Source organism: Cibotium barometz, chromosome 4, assembly GCF_041138505.1.
Source record: "Cibotium barometz isolate CiBa-2024 chromosome 4, ASM4113850v1, whole genome shotgun sequence".
Taxonomy (NCBI): Eukaryota; Viridiplantae; Streptophyta; class Polypodiopsida; order Cyatheales; family Cibotiaceae; genus Cibotium; species Cibotium barometz.
This window is the reverse complement of record NC_141049.1, coordinates 26275145-26296145: the sequence shown is the minus strand read 5'-3', so window position 1 is coordinate 26296145 and position 21001 is coordinate 26275145. Positions and strand designations below refer to the sequence as shown.

General features: G+C 45.0%; 1 protein-coding gene across 1 annotated transcript in view; it reads right to left on the bottom strand.

Annotated features, from left to right (window-relative positions):
* The window catches only part of LOC147639097 (casein kinase II subunit alpha-2-like), an 89284-nt gene that overhangs the window by 49457 nt on the left and 18826 nt on the right, over nt 1-21001 (bottom strand). Inside the window, exon 3 of the mRNA XM_086787355.1 lies at nt 7694-7888. Coding sequence (XP_086643481.1) covers nt 7694-7888 — 195 coding nt within the window. The remainder of the gene's footprint in view (nt 1-7693; nt 7889-21001) is intronic.

Here is a 21001-nt window from a genome sequence, read left to right as displayed (position 1 = left end):
GTGAGAAGGAAATGCATTCATGGGCTGAAATTGCCAGTGCCACAAAGAAACAAATTGAGGAAGTCAGCCCATGGATTGAAGTAGTAAAAAAGCAGAAGGATACACCAATCAATAAAGTAGAGGTGATGAATGCTACATTGGAAGAGGAAGCCAAGTGACGGGCATGTGCCTTACATGTACACGTAGTTGGTTGGGAAGATGAGGGAAATCCCCAAGAGGATGCAAAAGCTCTCGCAACAAAAATTGCAGCCACTGATGTACCCATTACTGGAACATGGCGAGTAGGCACAGATGAAACTAGGGCGAAGGTATTGATCATCAGGTTTGGGAAGAAGAAGGCCTTCCTCTCCAAAAGGATGGCCCTTAAGGGGGAAAAGTTTTATTTGGGTGAGGACCTTACACTAGCCGAGATAGCACACCAGAAGGAACACATGCCGCATGTGCTTGAGGCAAGGAAAGAGGGGAAATGGGCATTATACAGAGATGGCCGAGTCATCATTATGGAGAGGTGACGGTGCGTGGCCTATGAGACCTTGCGATTCACGGTGTGGAATTGCAATGGAGCCCTTAGAACATATGCAAGATACTTTGAGGATACTTTCAGACACAGTGATATTGCTATGTATACGGAGACCCATCAGGATTCAGTGCACAACAAGAGGCTTCCTGACGTGCGGGGTTATAGATGGGAATCAGTGTTCCGCCCTCAACCACGCACAGTGGGAGGCACCAGAGGATCAGGAGGAGTGGCAATACTTTTTAGAGAGGAGCTTCGTGACAAAATACATGTGGTACATAGAGATGCAGATGCCAGATATACGTGGGTCCGCATATGCAAAGGGGGGCTCTGCGAGCTATATGTGGCCGTATGCTACTTTCCCCTAGCCCACTCCAAGTTTGCACCTTCAAGAGAGTCGCCCTATACGCCACTATATTATGATATCATGAGGTTTGCCAGCATGGGAGACATTACTATTGGGAGACTTTAATGCACGTACAAGCACAGAGCACACAGAGCTGTATGACACTCAGGAGGCTATGTACCGAGAGATCACGGCAAAGGATGTAGGGTTGCAGAGATCAGCACAAGATGAGGGGGAGATTACAGATTATGGCAGGCATTTTCTCACACTCAGGAGTGCACATGGGTTGGTCATATACAATGGCCTATCGAGATGGCAATGATCAGATGCTCTCACACTAGAACTCTAGAGGGGGAGCGAGCACAGTGGACTACTTGATGGGATCTCCTTAATTGATACCTGATGTGTGGGGTTTCACAATTTCCAGTCGGCCCATTAGCATGGCAACCGATCATGCATACCTGAGTTTCACACTAACAGTAGATCCCCAAGAGATGGGCCAACCACTCATCTACCTAGGTACCCGAGATATCAATTTACACGTGAGACAATTGGGGTTTAACGAGATGTAGTAGTTGATGGCTTGTTTGCTTTAGACCCGCATAGCCCTATGGATAAGATTATGAGAGGATTGGAAGGTGTACTACATGCATCCGCCTCATATGCGGTCCCCACCCCCCCCTCCCACCCGCGCAGCACTGCCTCACAGAACAGTTGGTATGATGATGAGTGTCGTGAGACACAAGAACAGCTACAGCGTGAGATTGCCATTGGGACTCACACGCATAGACAGGCCAGGATGATCTTTCGGCGCCTTGTGTGGAGGAAGAAACGAGCCTACCTGGCTAAGTTACAGGAGGAGATCTACCAACTCTTCCTAGGGAAGGACAACAAGAGGGCATGGAAGATGTTTCAGGAGAGGGTACTCCGATTACTACACCTGAGAAAAGGCATGCTTATGCTAGAGAGCTATATGATGCACCAAGACAGCCCCCCACCCCCACTCCACTAGGAGCTAGACCGGCTAGAAACACCTTTTTTACCATGCGGATGGTGCTAGATGCGATAGACAAGTTACAGAATGGAAAGGCATAGGAACATGACGGGCTAGTTGGAGAGCACTTCTCCTATGCGCGCAACACTTTGGCTTCGCTGATCGTACATGTGTTTAATCGTGCAATTGGTGAGGATTTTCCGGCAAGCTGGACAGAGCATATCATTGTACCACTCTTTAAGAGTGGGGACCCCATGGTACCAAGCAACTGCAGGACGATCACATTACTTGGCCAAACTATATGGCTCTATACTGGAGTCGAAGCTGAGCCGCTGGGCACAAAGACATGATCATCGAGCACAGGGACAAGCCGGCTTCAGGAGAGGATTTACTACCTTGGATTACATACTGACACTTCGGGCACTTATTGAAGAGGGCAAGGCACAAAAGAGAAGGATATATTGTTGCTTTGTGGACTTCCGCAAAGCCTTCGATACCGTACCACGTGCCAGGCTTATGCACAGATTGCATGGCATTGAGGTACCCGTCGATATGCAGTGGGGGATATATGCTTTGTATGAGTCTGTGAGGCAGAGTCCAACTCCAAGCAGACTATCCGATATGGTGACCACCACGATAGGGGTGAAGCAGGGATGCCAGCTATTGCCCACCCTCTTTGAACTGTACATCGATGTGGTCTCCGATTATGTAGACAGATTGGGAGGCCCAGGGGCATGCCTGGCAGGGGTGTTGATACCCATCTTGTTATATGCTGATGATATTGTTCTAATCTCAAACTCTCCGAAGAGATTACAAAGACATCTGGATGCATTACAAGCATTCTATGCGGATAGAGATCTGATAGTGAACCTTGGGAAAACCAAGGTTATGGTGTTTAACACCACACAGGCATGGGTGATGCGATCAGAGCCTCAGTTCACTTTTCGAGGGGAGCCGGTTTGACAATATGGGTACAAAGCTGAACTTCTCATCAGCTTACCATCCACAGACAGATGGGCAAAGTGAAATAGCAAACTCAGCCGTCCTCGACTTGCTGAAATCTTATGTATCCGACCCCGCAAATCGAATTGGGAGAAGTATTTACCACTTGTGGAGTTTGCCTACAACAATACGGTACATACTTCTACGGGCAAGGCACCCTTTGAGATTATCTATGGCAAGGTGGTACTACCACCCATCCTTCGTACAAAGGATGAGATTTTTGCAGCAGATGAGTATGTCAGAGACTTGGATACTGCATTTGCACAGGTACGGACAGCCATAGAGAGGTCTCAAACCAAGAATAAAAAGACAGCTGATAAGCATAGAAGGGATGTACAATTCAAACAAGGTGATTGGGTCTTGCTGAAATTTGAAAAGGCACGCCTTCGGAAGAGGCCAGGGAAACAGGGAAAGTACCCTAAGCTTTCCAACAGGTACTATGGACCTTTTCAGATCTTGGAGAAGATCAATGATGTTGCATTTCGGCTTGTACTCCCAGATCATTAGAACATGCATAATGCTTTTCACGTGAGCCTATTGAGGCCTTATGTGGGACCGACACCGTTTGAGCCGGTTTTGGAAGACCCACCCGAGGTGGATGAGCTGGAAGAGATTCTTCAACCTGAACAGATTGTTTTTCACAAGGAACGAAAGCTTGCGGGAGGCAAACTTGTTCGTAGCTACCTTGTGAAGTTCAAGAATTATTCAGCTTTGGATGCGAAATGGATGGATGAGGCCTACTTCGAGGATTACACAGATCTTTTGAAGGCCTATCTGGAGGCTTTTCAGTTGCGGTCAACTGATTAGAAGCCGGGGGGAAATGTCACAAACCCCTATATTCTAGGGACATGTGGATGCGTGTCAGGCCTAGAAACATGCGGATGCATGTATGTATTATACCTGGGCATGTGTATGGATCATATGAGTGGATGCATATGAGTCCAGGACATTTGTGGACTTTCGGGCGGTGCCCGTGTGGATTCCGGCCATGCACACATGGTGTGTTATGATGGCAGGCGGAATATTTTCAAGTACAAGAATGATGATAGGTGGTTCTCCAAGTTTACATGTGCACAATGCATAAATGATGCATGCCATAACTTTATTTTACTTTGTGTGACATTGTCTTGCTGCCTGGACAATGCTTGTTATTTTGGCTTGTGAAGTCCAAGGGACCGGGGACGCCCGGGCACCTTGTGGACACGTGTGTGCACTCCTGTTTGGGCCTAAAACTGTGGGCTTATGGGTTGCAGGTGGTAAGTGCGTCCACACTCAATTTACAGCTTACTTCATTTACTACTAAGGTTTATTGGTTTGCAGGTCCACACTCATTAATAAGTGGCCGGACAACTTATAATGCGTTCGCATTTGGTTGGACCAAAATTAATGAAGTCCGGACAGCTTATGGCCATTTCCCATTTGGTTGGACCTAAACTTATAGAAACAGGACAAATGGAGCACTATGGGCTGGACACCTTATGGGGACACATGTCAGCCAGCATGTGTACCCACCAAGCCCCTGAGGTGGCACCTGAAAAAGGCGCCTCCCTCAAGAGGCCCTTTTGGGCTGTTTTACTCATTTATTCAACATATTGGAGAGCTGGTTGGAGCTTTGGGAGTTGCTACAGGGCTGGTTGCTTGCTTCCCGGACTCACACAAGCTTGGACAACGATCCCCACACTCTTCTAAAGGGCTGGTTGGTAAATTTCAGACCTGCAATTTCTGGTTATTGCGAGTTTTGGGCTGGTTACAGGTGTCCAAAGTCAACTTGGACAGTACAGGACAGCTCTAGGGACCTCCACACGGCTGTACGACCCTTTACAGGTGGATTTCTCGCGATAGAAAGTTGCTGTTTTGGACTGGTTATTGCACAAAACAGGCCGGACAGCAATGGAATATGTGAGCATGGATGTGTCTCAAGGATTCCTGGTATAGCAGGTGCTTAGGGCAAGCATTGGGGACACTTGCTCGCGGAGAACACATGTTTCTGGATCAGTTTCTCGTGTGGAAACAGGGCCTAAAGATTCATTTACATCTTGTGCAGGGCGGAGTACCTGTGAGGATTGTGATACTCTTGTGCAGGGCGGATGTACCTGTGAAGAGGCTTGTGCAGGGCGGATGTACCCGTAATCTTGTACTTTGCAGACTCTTTTGGTAATATAACCTAAAGGGGGGGGGGGGGTCAGCCTATCATCGGCCCCTTTATGTGGTGTACTGTCATTTTCATTTGCCGATGTACAGTCTATTATGAGATCCGAGGGAGCTATCACGGCCTCTTCCCAGAGGGTTTTGGGCCGTTACGCAGGGTCATGGAGTTTGAGGATCAGAGATGCCTGGGATTGTTCTTACTTGAGCTCAGGAGACACAGAGAGACCCTCTTTGCAGACAGGAGTCCGAGCCATGATGTACCTAGCATAGTAGCAGGGGAACGCCGTTTCCACCCCTTGGGAACGGTGGAACGCGTTCCCCCAAGGTTGAGATGCCTAAACCGGGTGGAACGTGCATGGGGGAACGATTTGGCATGGGAACGGCCAGGGGAACGTGGGGGAACGGTTTCATGGAACGTTTGGCTGCCGTTCCCCGTTTGGGGAACGTTTTTTATGTTTGGCCAAGAAAAAAAAAAAAAAAGAGAAAAAGTGTACCTGTTGTTGCGAGCCGCCTGTGGATATCCTTGAAAGATGTACCCTATTGTTGCCTGCCCGCATACTTCCTAGGCCTATGCGGGACAGCTCTGAGTCACGAGTGGGCTCCTCTCTCGAGTCTCTTTAGACTTTGACTCCTCCTTTCCAAGGCAAGGCAGCAAGGCTACTTACTTTTCCCTCTCTCTCTCTCTCTCGTTCCCCCTTACCGTTCCCCCTCGTTCTCGTTCCCCTTGTGGCCCGTTCCCGTTCCCCTGATGGGGCTTTCGTTCCGTTCCCGTTCCCGTTCTGTTGCTACTATGGTAACTAGACAGAGGATCCTGACAGATTTCTTCGGCACCAGCACCAGCAACCCAGCCCACACACCTCCTGATACCTCCTCCGTCGGGCCATCAGGGCAACGGCCACGCTCCCAGGGAGTCACCACCACTGATAGAACAGTCATCTTATGTCGTGCTCGTCGGCCACGCCCACCAGGATCCCGACCACAGCATCCTCACCATCGCCAGATCAGAGCCATTATTGCTCGACATCGGAGGCGCCTACCTCGCTTCTACGAGCTCTCCATTCTAGACAGCCCCATGGTGGAGATATTTGATCTAAGGAGAGGGCAGCACTTCAACTAATCAGCATACATGGATCTACTTGATATACATTTTCAAGTATTTTCTACTCAATATCATCTAGGAGTCTTACTTAAAGTTCTTATAACGGTAAGACAATCAATTTATTGTACTTTTCAATTTTATTTAGTTGTTCTCTTTGAAGAGACACCAACTTAAGATGTACTCTCAGTTTTGGTCTCATAGGCCATTATGGCCTCTTAGAGACGTTAATATATCATTTCATTTCTCATGATTGTTCTCTACTAATGAAGTAAAAGCTTCCAAAAAGCTTTTGCATGTAACATGGCACCACAGGACATCTGCCTTGTCAAAAGCATGTGGCATGCATTAAGTCTGAATACAAAGTTAGGTCCAATCGCTCTCAGGGGAGGAGGCTTCAAACCACCGCTCACAATGTTTGGTGTTGTAAGAGGAAAAATTGGAATTGAAGCACGGTTACACATTGAGTCCTTGAAGTATAGCAATGAGTGTGAGGGTGTCCTTGAGGCATATCCATGAGTGTGAGAAGTTGTAAAGCAAGACAGAATTCTGTAGACAAGCTGGCAGCAATTCATCACTAATGCTTTTCATAAATGTAGAGAAGACTTTCTTATGATACCCACATGCCTAGCATGCTCTGCTTTCAAGCATGAAAGATATAATGAAACGTCACCCTTGTTGGCCAATAATTATCTTAATGTCTAAATACTATGTAAGGCCAGAATTTAAGTTATTTCGGTTTTACTAGTCCTAGATTTTAAGGTAAGTCATTCATCCAACCTTAAATATCTTAGGATAATGCTTATGATCTGCATAGATTTGGCGGTGATTCAGAAAGTGAGATCAAAGAAGTGGAGCATTGGGGACTAAAGATAATCTTGTTTCAGATTAGGAACTCGTTCTGCCAATCAATTTAACCAACTCATGTGGGTTCTTATTTGAAGAAGGAAACTCCCAACCGTTACACGGAGGCTTGGCATAAATGAGGTTTAACTAGTACATAGGGGTGGCCTTCGACATGGGCAATTAGGGCAGAATGTGAAGTTGAGCGAAGCAGGCTCACCATTGGGGGTTCACATGAGTGGGAACCCACGTGACTAGGGGACAAATCAGGAAGGTCCATCGTACTTACTTATGTTGGATTTGCCAACTAAGCTGGTACAAGTGAATGTTGTACAGCAATTAGGTATGGAAGTGTAACCCTCACCTTTATGAGCTCAATTCATTCTTGCACCCCTGTCCATATAACAATCTCGATTACATTGGTAGACTTTGCTTTATGCTTCCATGTAATCTCTAGGATGCCACTATTCAAGATGTAATTGAGATGCTCGAGGCATTATTTTGTGAGCATCCGTATTTTGAGGAGTGTGCATGATGCACATTATTTATGCCAAGTGAGACGTTATAAAATAAAAATAAAAAAGTCCTCAACCACTGGTTCTTGATTTAAGCACCCAAACTTATCCAACAAAAGATACTCAAAAGAGAAGCATGGGAATACAATACCTTTAGTAGCTCAAATATGTAATAGCAGATGTCAAAGATCCAACAAAAGATACGTAAAAGAGAAGCATGGGAATACAATACCTTTAGTAGCTCAAATATGTAATAGCAGATGTCAAAGTCTGTCAATGTCGGGTATAGAACCTTAAAATCTGTGTTATCTACAAATTCAAACACAAGGCTCGGTGTCTTTGATTGTTGATCGCGAACAATATCCAAAAGCTTGATAACATTTGGACCTCCACAAAGGTTTTGAAGAATTTTGATTTCTCGCTTTATCTGCATTACCATGAAATGTATCTGTTAGCACACAAAATTAACAAACATCAAGATAAAATCTTGCAAACAAGTCAAATTGAACTCAAGCGTCTAGTTGCCATGCCTATAAATGCCCAAGAGGAAGAAAAAATCAATAGTGAAGGCGTACTTCATTTTAGTTCAAAAAAAAAGGATGTTCTAGTTCACATAGAGTATACATACCTAGATGAATCCAGGAACATGCCCAAATTCACCTTATAAGAAAGTGCAATTTATAACCTCATGGTAGTCATCCACAAGAAAAAAACCATGAACTCCATCATGCATAGTACAGACTAGATACTACAACATCCCCACTAACGTCATCAATGCCCAATAGTGGGTGTAGAACTTGGTATTAATATATGCTCCCACACACACACACTCTTTGCAAACGCGCGCACAAACACACACGCGCGCGCGCGGATAGAGTATGGCTATCTCCTAGGAGAAGTGTTGGTCATGAGCAAGAGTGTACTATACAAAAGCTTTAAATTATACTAGCATACACGCTCGTATCTCTAATCAGAGCAAGAGGGGCTTGTTCTTGCAATAAGATTAAGATTGTTAAAATAATATGCAAGTCTAGGACCTAGGTATATGTTACGTCCCGACTGGCCTAGGGTCAAGGCTAGGGATGAATGTGCTAACCCAAGATTAGGATAGAGATAACCCACAATTAGGGTTAAGCCTTAGCCAAGGGACATAGAAGGTTCACACATGGGCTAAGGGTGCTAGCAAAAAGGAGTTCTAGATTGGCTAAGATCTTATATTTAATAGACTAGGACTAATAATGGTTAAAAGCTTATAAATAAAGCAAGAAAGCTTAGAAATAAAGCAAGAAAGCTCATAAATAAAGCAAGGGCCAATAATAATTAGGTTATTACTATATAAGTGACCTTAGGGTCACTTATTAGACACAAGAGATCGAAGTCACGCATTAGCTTTGGGCTACCAAGGAAGCGTGCAAGATCTCATGGCCATGGGGCTGCAAGGTGGGTGTTCAGCCTACTGGTATGGGACAATAGGTTGGGGCCATCGGTGTCAAATCCCCACGGATCCCCTCGTGATCGATCTTGGTTCGAAACTCGAATCCTGCAAACAAACGAACAAACAAACAAGCAAGGGGGTGCAGGCCTGACTCACCTCCCAACCATGAAAGCCGTGGGCGAGCCCACAGTCTTGGCTATCCCCACCGAGCCACAAGCTGAGCTAACTAGGTTGACGTACCGACCAATCTCCTCCTCGCGACGTCCCATACCGCCACAAAGCTGCCCTCGCGGGCCTCGAGATTGCTGCCGGCCTCAACTACACAAAGCAGGTGCACGTCTGCACAATAGATCCAGGCTCCAAGACGATAGAGCTCTCACAAACTCGCGAGACTCTCTATATCCCAATAACTAACCTTGGCCACCCTTTTATAGGCTCTTGGCCGGTCATCGGGCGTCCACACTTGGCCGCCTGCCCGTCCATACTTGGGTGCCCACCCGTTAGTATTTCCCTAACTCAGCTCGTCAATCAGCCTGCCTAGTTCCAAGCTTCCCCAAGCCTCGAAACTAGTCTTGCATGCGTATAGCACACGGTAGATACACACTGTGCACATGACATACTCCCCTTCCTCTAAGAGCTCACTCCTGAACTCACTAAAAAGTCAGGATAATCTCTCTGAAGAGAAGTCAATGTCTCCCATGTAGCGTCCTCCTCAACACGATCCTTCCACTTCATCTTGTATTCCGTGATAAGCGTATGACGCAATCTTCGTTCACGAAATCCAAGAATCTTTTCAGGTTCGTGCGGAACAAATGTCATGTCCTCGACATCTATGATTTCTTGAGGAGTAACTAACTGATCTGCTCCACCCAGTACTTCCTTAAGTCTACTGACATGAAATACAAGATGAACTTTCACATGAGAAGGCAAATCCAATTCATATGCAACTGAACCGATCCGTCGTGTAACACGAAATGGTCCACAGTATCTAGGGGATAATTTCGAAGATCTACCTGTCCGTAAAGTCTCGGAATCTTTCGGAACTCGCAAATACACCATCGTTCCTTAAGAGAACTCTCTAAGTGAACGATGTCTATTAGAATAAAACCTGTCTCGGACTTGAGCACTTCTAATAGATTCCTTCGCAACTTGTAACATTTCCTGCATATCTTGCAAAAAATTACGTGCTGCATCATGCTGAAGTCCTGAGAATCCTATTGTAACAGGTGATCTGGGTTGAAAACCATACATAAGCATGAAAGGACTAAACCCTGTACTCGTATGCTTAGTACTGTTATATGCAAATTCTAACATAGGAAGATAATCCTCCCATGAACTGTCTTTTGGATACATATGCGCGAAGCATATCCTCCAAAATCTGATTCACTCTTTCAGTCTGGCCATCAGATTGAGGATGATTAGAGGAACTCAAATTCAAAGTTGTTTCCAACTTCTCAAAAACAAGTTTCCAAAAATCACTCGTAAACTTAGAGTCCCTATCACTGACTATGTCCTGCGGTAACCCGTACAGTCTAAACAATTGCTCGATAAACTGCCGAGCTAATTGCGTAGCTGTAATAGTCTTCCGGGTTAGTAAAAATCTAGCCATTTTTGTCAAGCGATCTACCACAACCCAAATAGAATCGTGGCATTGATGTGTTCTTGGCAATCCGGTAATAAAATCCATGGAAATACTTTCCCATTTAGTACCTAGGATTTGCAAAGGATGCAACAACCCAGCCTGTCTAAAGCGTTCAGCTTTATTTGCCTGACAAATCTGACACTTGAGAACATAATCTTCTACATACCCTTTCATCTTCGGCCAATAAAAAGTGTGTTTCACTAATGATAATGTCCTGTGTATCCCAGGGTGTCCAGCAGAAGGGGCGTCGTGACACTCCTTAAGAATGAATCTTGGACCTAATGTCCGGGATCTGTGGTACACAAATTTTGTCATCACGGAACAGTAAACCATTCCGAATCATCCACTGACCTCCTGCAGCCTGAATAGTAGACTGCTCAGTCACCGAGTCTTGGTCAATCAATGAGCTCCCGTCCTGGATCTTCTGCCAAAATGGACCAAAATAACTGCAAAGCCCTCTCAATGACTGAAATAAGTCAGTAGAAATCTCGGTAAACGACAAAGTATTCACCTCTCTAATCCGACTAAGCGCATCTGCAATATTATTCATGGACCCTTTCCGATAACGGATCTCAAAATCAAAATCTTACATTAACTCCGCCCAACGAGCTTTTCTACCTCTTAAATTATCCGCATCAAACACATACTTGATTGACTGATGATCAGTCAATACCACAAACTTGGAGCTATATAAATAATGTCTCCAAACCTTGAGAGCATGAATCACAGCATAAAGCTCCTTCTCAAGGGTTGGCCAACAAGATTGAGTGTCGTCTAGCTTTTTACTTTCAAAAGCAACCGGTCTACCATCTTGAAATAAAGCAGCCCCGATAGCAAAGTCACTGGCATCAGTTTCAAGAACATAAGGCCGACTAGGATCAGGCAATGCTAAGATAGGTGCTTCCTTGACTTTATCTTTCAAAAGTCTAAGGCCATATCCAAATCGTTATTCCAAGTGATAGGCTGATTGGACTTATGTCCACGACCTTTCAATAAGTCGGTCATCGGTAGTGTGAGCTGAGAGTACTCCCGTACAGATTTCCGAAGAAAAACAACAAAACCGAGAAAAGAACGAAGTTGTTTCACTGTTCGCGGTATAGGCCAGTCCAGATCTTCTGAACGCGGTCATAGTCAATGCTCAATCCATCTCTAGTGATCTTGTGTCCCAAGTAAATGATGTCGGTCATAAAGAACTCACATTTACTCAATTTAGCATATAGTCGATTCTGTCTTAAAATAGATAAGACAATCGTGAGGTGTCTGACATGATCCTCAAGAGTACGACTATAAATCAAAATATCATCCAAGAACACCACCACAAATTTCCCCAAATGTTCACGAAAAAGATCGTTCATCATTTGCTGGAAAGTGGCTGGAGCATTGATTAACCCAAAAGGTAATACGAGAAACTCGTAATGGCCATACCTAGTCCGAAAGGCGGTTCTTTCGACATGCCTTTCATGAATACGTATCTGGTGATAGCCAGATACGTAAATCTATTTTCATGAAATATTTCGCTCCTGCTAAGCGGTCAATCAGGCCATCTGATCTAGGGAGAGGATAACGGTTCTTAATGGTCAGCTTGTTCAATCTCTTATAATCTATACACATTCTCCAGGTATTGTCCTTCTTTCTCCTAAGCAACACAGGTGCACCCCAAGGTGATTTACTTGGACGGATCTGGCCCATCCTCAAATAATCTTCGAGTTGTTTAGTCAACTCATCGTCCTCAACTTGGCTCATCCTATAAGGGGGAATACTCACAGGATGAGCACCAGGGATCAAGTCAATACGATCATCTACTGCCCGTTCAAGTGGTAAACCCGATGGCAGTTCCTTAGGAAATACATCTTGAAACGAATCAAGTATCTTCTGTAATTCTTTGCTTTCAAACACACTTAATTCATTCACATCCACGGAAGGGATGAGAAAAGAAGAAAGTGGAATCAATATACAATGGAAAGCGGTATACAAAGAAGAATCCACTATATTTCCAATTTCAATTGTATTTACAAGAGGTCCCTGAGAGGGATGCATACAATCACCTAAAATACTATACTTGGTGTCTCTATGCTGAAAAGAAAAAATATGACTAGACCAATCTATCTGGACGTCAAGAGTCTTAAACCACTCAATCCCTAATAACAAGTCTACATTTTCTACATGCATAACATAGCATTCCAGAGTATCTTTGTAGTCCTGAATCTGGATTGGAAGCATCTCCACCTTGCGATCCCAAACTTGCCTTCCCGCAGGTAGGCGTACCTCATAGCTATGGTCGCTAAGTGTCGTATCAAGACTCAATTTCTGCACAAGTTTGTAGTTAACAAAGTTATGCGAACTGCCAGGGTCTAAAAGAATGTGAACCTTATGGCCATTCACTTCTCCATAAACTCGGAGAAGATCATGCAAGCCCAATACCTTAGAATTGAACAGACAATCAGAACAAGTACTAGGGCGAGAAAGTACAGTAATTGACGTACCTGTCAAAGACAACTGGTTAGCTGCCTTTGGCTTGGGTCCTGCGTTTGACTTGGTACCCTTTTGCTTTGGACACTCATTACGCATGTGTCCCTTTTCTTCGCAGATAAAACAACGTCCTTCCTTCTTGAGCTTTAAAGCCCTAAGGAGTCGTTTCTTCTTCGCTAGTGTCGAACTTGAACTCTTCGAAGGTTGGTTCGAAGACTTTCCCTCTGTCGTGTTAGCCATAGGTGCGGAGAACTTTCTTTTATGTTTGTTCCCCTGCTCGGTAACGGGTTTCGACTTGGAAGAGACCATCGTATCATCATAGATACGAGCTAAATGAATGGCCTTGTCCAAAGTTTTACATTTGTTATTTTTAACCTATAAACGATACGAGTCTGGTAAACCAGCTACGAAAAACCCCAACAGAGTAGTGGGATCTATCTTTGTAGCTTTCATCTGCAAGTCACGAAACTTCTGGAGGTAGACCTCATAAGTGAGGTGCTGCGAGGTCATGGACAAAGCTGAAAACCGGGCAACAACATCGTAATCATCCTCTTTCTTGAGGAATTCTTTCTTGAAGACGTCTTCAAATTGTGCCCAAATCGTTGGCTTAGGGTTGAGTTCCTTCCACCAAAGCAAAGCTTTGCCGGACAAGAAACCTGCTGCTAACTGGATCTTCTTTCCACCATCATATGGATGAAACTGAAAGTGAACTTGCCACTTGTGTAGCCACGTGTCCAGGATCTCCTTGGTGCGCTGCTTTTGCTCGCCCCCGAATGGTTCCGGAGTAATGTTGGGGCCTAAAGCTGAAGCCAAGGTATCCATACCAAGAAAGTAGAGAGGGTAGTGGTCAATAGAGCGATGGAGTTCTGCAAAGCTTGCATTTGAGCGTCGATTTGTGCCTGACGTTCCGACGAAGAAGCTTCGAGAGCTACTTTGAACTCTTGGAAATCAGATTTTGACACAAAATCGTCAAAAAGATCGGCATCGGTACCTTCCGTAGCCGGCAAGTCTTCGCGTTCCACGAGGGGCTCCAACTCTGATTCTTGGGTTGACATCGTGAAGAGGGTACGTGAAGAGAAAATTCGATCTTTGCACAATAAAAGCGCGAGCGAACTTGAGAGCTTGAAAACTTAAGAACTCGAGAGTTGTGTGGCAAGAAGCCCACTTGAGGGGGTTTATAAAGGTTTCCCAAAAGCTAAAAATTTGCAAAAGCTAAGCTTAGCTTTTGCTTTTGCTTTTGTGTTTTTTTTCCGTGAATATATATATATATATATATATTCTTTTTACTTAAAAAAAATAAACACCTTGGAAACCTTAGAGAGTTCTTTTAAAACTTTTTTTTCTTTTAAAAAAATTCAAACTCAAAAAAGAAAACAAAAGCTTCAAAAAACGTGCTTTCCTTGTTTTTCTTTTTTTTTTCCCATCCCTCTTGGATTAATCGGCGATGTCTGCTGACGTGGAGTGCTTCCTGCTTTCCGGCCGTCGCTACTGTCGTCACTGCTGCCGGCGCCGAAACCTTCGCACCAGCCTGCGTGTGCGCCTGCGCCAGCCGGATGCGTTACCTGCGCTGGGCCGCCTACAGGGCCTGGCTACGTAGGCCTGGGCTGGCCTGGGCGCTGCCCGCCTAGCCCGCCTGGCGTAGCCTAGGCGCCTACGTAGCTTGGCTGCCTGGCCGCCTGGCTTGGCAGGCCTAAGGTGCCTTTAGCCGCCTGTAGCCCAACGCCAGCAACACCTGTCCCAGCCTGCAGCGCCTCATCTCAAAAGCGATCTCTCTCTCTTGTTCGAACCAGAAAAGCAAACGTGCTTTTTTTTTCTTTTGTCTGATTTCTCTCATGCGACTGCACATCAAACCACCTCTTCCTTGCAAAGCAAAAAGACCCTACTTAACTACCATCTCCCCATCAACATGGGTCTCTTTGATGAAGAAAAAAACACATACTAAATCTGAAAAACTGCAGTATGCACAAAAAAAAACAGCAAGCTTTTTTAACACATATCGTTCTTCAACCTCATCTTCTCTACCTACCGACTTGCTCGTTCACGAGGTATGCTCTGATACCACTGTCAAATCCCCACGGATCCCCTCGTGATCGATCTTGGTTCGAAACTCCAATCCTACAAACAAACGAACAAACAAACAAGCAAGGGGGTGCAGGCCTGACTCACCTCCCAACCATGACAGCCGTGGGCGAGCCCACAGTCTTGGCTATCCCCACCGAGCCACGAGCTGAGCTAACTAGGTTGACGTACCAACCAATCTCCTCCTCGCGACGTCCCATACCGCCACGAAGCTGCCCTCGCGGGCCTCGAGATTGCTGCCGGCCTCGGCTGCACAAAGCAGGTGCACGTCTGCACTAGATCCAGGCTCCAAGACCATAGAGCTCTCACAAACTCGCGAGACTCTCTATAATACAATAACTAACCTTGGCCACCCTTTTATAAGCTCTTGGCCGGTCATCGGGCGTCCACACTTGGCCGTCCGCCCGCCCATACTTGGGTGCCCGCCCGTTAGTATTTCCCTAACTCAGCTCGTCAATCAGCCTGCCTAGTTCCAAGCTTCCCCAAGCCTCGAAACTAGTCTTGCATGCGTATAGCACACGGTAGATACACACTGTGCACATGACAATCGGTACCAAGTACGCTCGCGGCGATAGACCTCAAGCTCAAGGATGGTTCGAGGCATTGAACCTAAGGTTGGGTGGTGAGTTGCTAGCTATAATCCATCGTTGTCATGTGCAAGACATGTGCATGCTCATTCCAGGAGCTCATCTCTGATAGGCAACACGAAAAGACAAAAGCTTTCAGCATGATCAGTTGTGTGCAGGAGAACCACGAAAACGAACAAAGGCATGTCACCTTGCAGCTGCTCTTGCTGGCCAACACAGATGACAACTCGGGTAGAATTAATATGCTGGCTGTTGACAGCAGGTCGGCCAATTCCCTTGCACAAGAAGAGCCTATAAAAGACTGTGCCAACTACACTGTTGGATCATTCAGTCCCTCCTTGGGATTGGCTCACAGACTAGGCTTTAGGTGTTTTCCACCTTCTCAAGGGCACCCAAAGTGTCACAAAATCCCTCATTGCTTCTATTTCCTATTGTACATGTCTAGCATATGGAGCTTGACATGACAGTACATGTATGGCTTATGGAGCCTGACATGGTGCGTTTCTCCAGGGACTAGATATCCTGGTGATTACATGTACTTGTGTTTTGGGAAGATTCCGAAGGATTTTGGATCCCTAAACACTTTACCTGATTGATACAACTCAGCAGATGGGTCTAGTTGCACTCATGTGTGTGCATCACCTTAGTTTTATATTTGGATGACTTGTTTTGTTTGCCTAGACAATGCCTAAGATTATTGCCTGTGTTGCCAAGGACGCATGGGCACCCCGTGGACGTGTATGTGCACACCTGTTTTGGACTGACAAGTGATCTACATGTGCTTTACAGGTGGTAAGTGTCCCTAAAAACTCAATTTACAGCTTTATATATACCTAGATGAATCCAGGAACATGCCCAAATTCACCTTTTAGAAACGTGCATGTTATATACTCATGGTAGTCAACCAACAAGACTATATAACTATCAACTCCATTATGCATAGTATGGACTAGATACGACGACATCCCCACTAACGTCATCAATGCCCAATAGTGGGTGTAGAACTCTATATCAAGATATGCTCTCACACACACACTTCACACACACACACACACACACACATACACATGAGAGCATATATTCACACAAAGCCCTTCGTACTGAGTTTATGTCAAACCTCCGGAGATGCAGGGCAGACTCAACCATAATGAAGCCTAGCACTAAGGGAAGTAGCAAATAGAAAGAATTAGTATAGCAAATAAGTAGTTGATAGGGCAAATGCACCGCTAAAGATAGAAAGAATAAGCACAATATCAACTGGCCGCAACTCGGACAAAAACCTCACAATGTGAAATCTGCATGTCCGCTAATACGGCTAAACTATATACCTAGATGAATCTAGGAACATGCCCAAATTCACCTTTTAGAAACGTGCATGTTATATACTCATGGTAGTCAACCCACAATATAACTATTAACTCCATTATGCATAGTATGGACTAACGTCATCAGTGCCCAATAGTGGGTGTAGAACACAATTTACAGCTTTATGTTTTCACATGCTAATGTTTATTGATGCAAGACCACATTCACCTATAATATATATACCTAGATGACTCCAGGAACATGCCCAAATTCACCTTTTAGGAACGTGCATGCTATATACTCATGGTAGTCAACCCACAAGACTATAAAACTATCAACTCCATTATGCATAGTACGGACTAGATACTACGACATCCCCACTAACGTCATGAGTGCCCAATAGTGGGTGTAGAACTCTGTATCAAGATATGCTCTCACACACTGTTACAGGACTGAGTATTTTTCCTCTTCTTCTTAAGCATTGTGATTATGTTTAAACCTGTATAGCATTCACTAATCATGTTTAATCCTGTATATGCATTGGTAAAGATTGTACACGTGTATGGATGCAGATACATGTTTGGTGTGCGTGTGTGCGTGTGTCTGCATGCTCATGTGCATGTGCATGTGTTTTTCTCTTACCTTGCTGCAAGTGTAGCAGTTTCTCTCTCAAGACTGTTTGAGGGTTAGCCCAGTCAACAGCTGACACGTGGCATACGTAGCACTGATGGCAGGCACGTGTGGTACTTGGCTGCAGGCGAGGAGGATCGCAAGGCAACTGACGTGGCTGCTCGAGGGTCGCAGTTGATGACGTGGCAACTCGCTGCAGGCGCTAAAGCAGTCGTACATGCGGCTGGCACATATATGGCTAGTCAGCTGAAGCAATCATACAAGCGCACCCAAGCAAGAGAGAGAGGCGAAGGCGGCACGCATGCGAAGAGAAAGAGAGGCGAAGCGGCAACCGGACAGTAGCAAAACGCGCGAGGAAAAGCACGATGGAGAAAAGCGCCGTGCAACCCAATTTTCGGAAAAAAACAAACATTAAAACGCTACTCGTGTATTTTTTTTTAAATTAAAAAAATGAGAGAGAGGAAAAGCTATTCGAAGAGTTCTTTTTTTGGGAAAAGCACTTGTATAGATTTTTCTCTAAGGAGAAAAAGCATAGCTTTTCACCCCTAAACTTGTATAAAAAGGAGGCCAAGGCTCTTGTATCCCACAACACAAATTGGGTGAAAGCTTCAAGGAGATCTCCTCTACGTGGAGCAAGGGGATTTCATCTCGGGAATTGTATAAGAGCTACGCCGACTTCAAGTGATAAATAAATACCTGCGAGGGCGCCACTCTTTGGGGCCAATTGGTCTTTTGTGCAGGAGCACTCTAGCTCCACTTATTCTTTTTCTTCCTCCTCCAAGTTTATTAATCCAGTTCATAAAGAGTTTTAAGTGTGATTAAGTGTGCTCACCGCCCGTCAAGTTTCTGAAGGCCAGTTTCAAGGTTCCATTGTCGAGATTCATTGTCAACTTTTTCAAGGGGCAAGCCTATGGTCGACACATTGAATTCTATGGCTGGAACTAGTGCAGAGATGAAGGATTTATCTTCGGAAGAGGACGACTACTTCGATGAAGATGAGGAAAGCGAGCAAGAAATACCTTCCGATATGCCAGAAGCTGAAGATGACGATGCCAAATATGAAGCAAAGATGCAGGGCTTGATGGAGGGATTAATGGAACTCGCGAAGGACTCACGTTTTCCACAAAACTTCAAAGCTGATTCTAAACCACGAAAGCAGGGGTCTGAAAAGAAACCTAAGCCTCAACATTCGGCTCCCATCTACCAAAATTTTCAGCCATACCCTGATTCTTCTTCTTCTTTTCCCCCACCTACCCATGGAAACCCTTTTAATACTTGTCATCCCTGTTACTTTGGCGGAGGCTCTGTCTTTCATTCCATGACGGGTGTACCCAACATGGGCATGACTGGGAGCTATGGTATGCAACCAGGTATGCATGGAGGTATGCCAAGAGGTATGTATGGAACTTATGGTGGTGGTGGCGGAAGTGCTTTTGGTATGCCTGGTATGGGAGGTGGTATGATGGGCATAGGAACTAATGCTGTGGGCAATTCCTTTCTCAAACCGCATCCCCATGATAATCTTGTTCAAAGTGAGAAGCCAAAAGATTATAAAGCGGGTGGTGCTACAGTAAAGGTTGATACTTTTAGTGGTGCAATTCTTTTCTCAAACCGCATCCCCATGATAATCTTGTTCAGAGTGAGAAGCCAAAAGATTATAAAGAGGGTGGTGCTACAGTAAAGGTTGATACTTTTAGTGGTGCAAAGGATCGTTTGAAGGCTCTCACCTTCATTCAACAGTTTGATGCGGCATTCGGCATTTTCTGGTGGTAACTTCACACAGGCATCTAAGGTACGGAAGGCAGCTTCTTTCCTAAAGGGAAATGCTCTTCAATGGTGGTCGACACTTCTTCATCATGGAATAGCACCTAGCACTTGGATGGAGTTAAAGCAAATCTTCTCTTCTTTATGGTTGACACCGACTTTTGAGGTGGATGTTATGACAGCTTGGCATCGATTAGATTCCAGGGATTGTAGTAATCTGGAAGAATATAACAAGAAATTTTGGGATGCTTTGCTACCGGTCACATCCTTTAGGCCCGTGTCACTGGTTGAGCAAGTAGAGACATATTGTTGTGGGTTACCCAAGGAGCTTCATGATTATTGCATTAAAACAAAGGTCATTAATATGACTTAGATGATAGAAAATGCTCAGACTCGATATGCCATGCTTACTGGTCAGATGTCAGGATTTAAGGATCAACATCTCTTCTCAAAGAAGGCGTTTAAAGAGGCAAAGGAGTCAAAGGACAACAAAGACACCGAACCACGAGAGAAGGGGCAATCCAACAAGAGGAAATTTCAGCCCTTACCCCGCATAGAACAAATGAAGAAAAGAAAGAACTTATAGCTGCCAACAAATGTTTCTCTTGTGGAGAAGAGGGACATCGGTACTATACGTGTCCGAAGAGAGCACTTAAAAACGCAGATGACTCACAAGAAGAGCCTAAAGCAAAGAAACAAAAACCCTCTGTTGGACTAGTACCTGACTTGATAGGGTTGAAGCAAGGGGATGCATCTTCAGAGTTGTGCAAAGCATGGGGAAGACTTCGAGATCAGGAGGTTTTGATCTTTTTCGATCCTGGGGCTCGTGCAAACTTCATCACCCCCGAACTTGCAGCAAAGTTGGGCATCAAACCAGAGGAGATGGGTGTGTTGCATGAGGCTACTTTGGCTTGTCCTGGACATTCGGTTGAGGTTACACCGATCATTGGGAAACTGCGTCTCAGTGTGCACTATGCAGACTTACACGGACAGAGAGGACGATTTCTACATTATGTCTTTGGAGGGTTGTGATGTTTTGTTGGGTATGCCTTGGTGCCATAAAGTTAAAGCGGTAGTAGATACTTTCAACAGGAAAATCACTCTCACTCACAAGAATAAGGAACACACTCTTGATGTAAAGCTTAAAGGAGAATCTATTCCTGTTGTATCGGCCTCGGCCATTTCTCGTTTAATAAAGAAACATCTTTCTGTTTACTTAGTGTTTGTTGAAGAGAATCAGGATACCACAGAATCTAACCTGTCTGAGTTGGACAATAAAAGATTGGACTTTCTCAAAAGTTTTCAAGATTGTTTTTCAGAGGCTTTGCCAGGGCAGAAGCCGCCTGCTAGGCCTAAGGATCATGGGATTGATTTGATTCCTAGAAGTTCACCACCGAATAAGCCACCCTATAGGGTGAGTGCAGCCCAACAAGAAGAGATTATGAGCCAAGTGCGTGATCTGTTGGACAAAGGGTTGATTCAGCCGAGCTCTTCGCCCTATTGTTCACCAGTGCTTTTGGTACAAAAGAAAGATGGTTCTTGGCGGATGTGCATTGATTACAGGGCACTGAATAAGATTACCATCAAGAACAGATTCCCTATACCTCAAATCGATGATATTTTGGATCC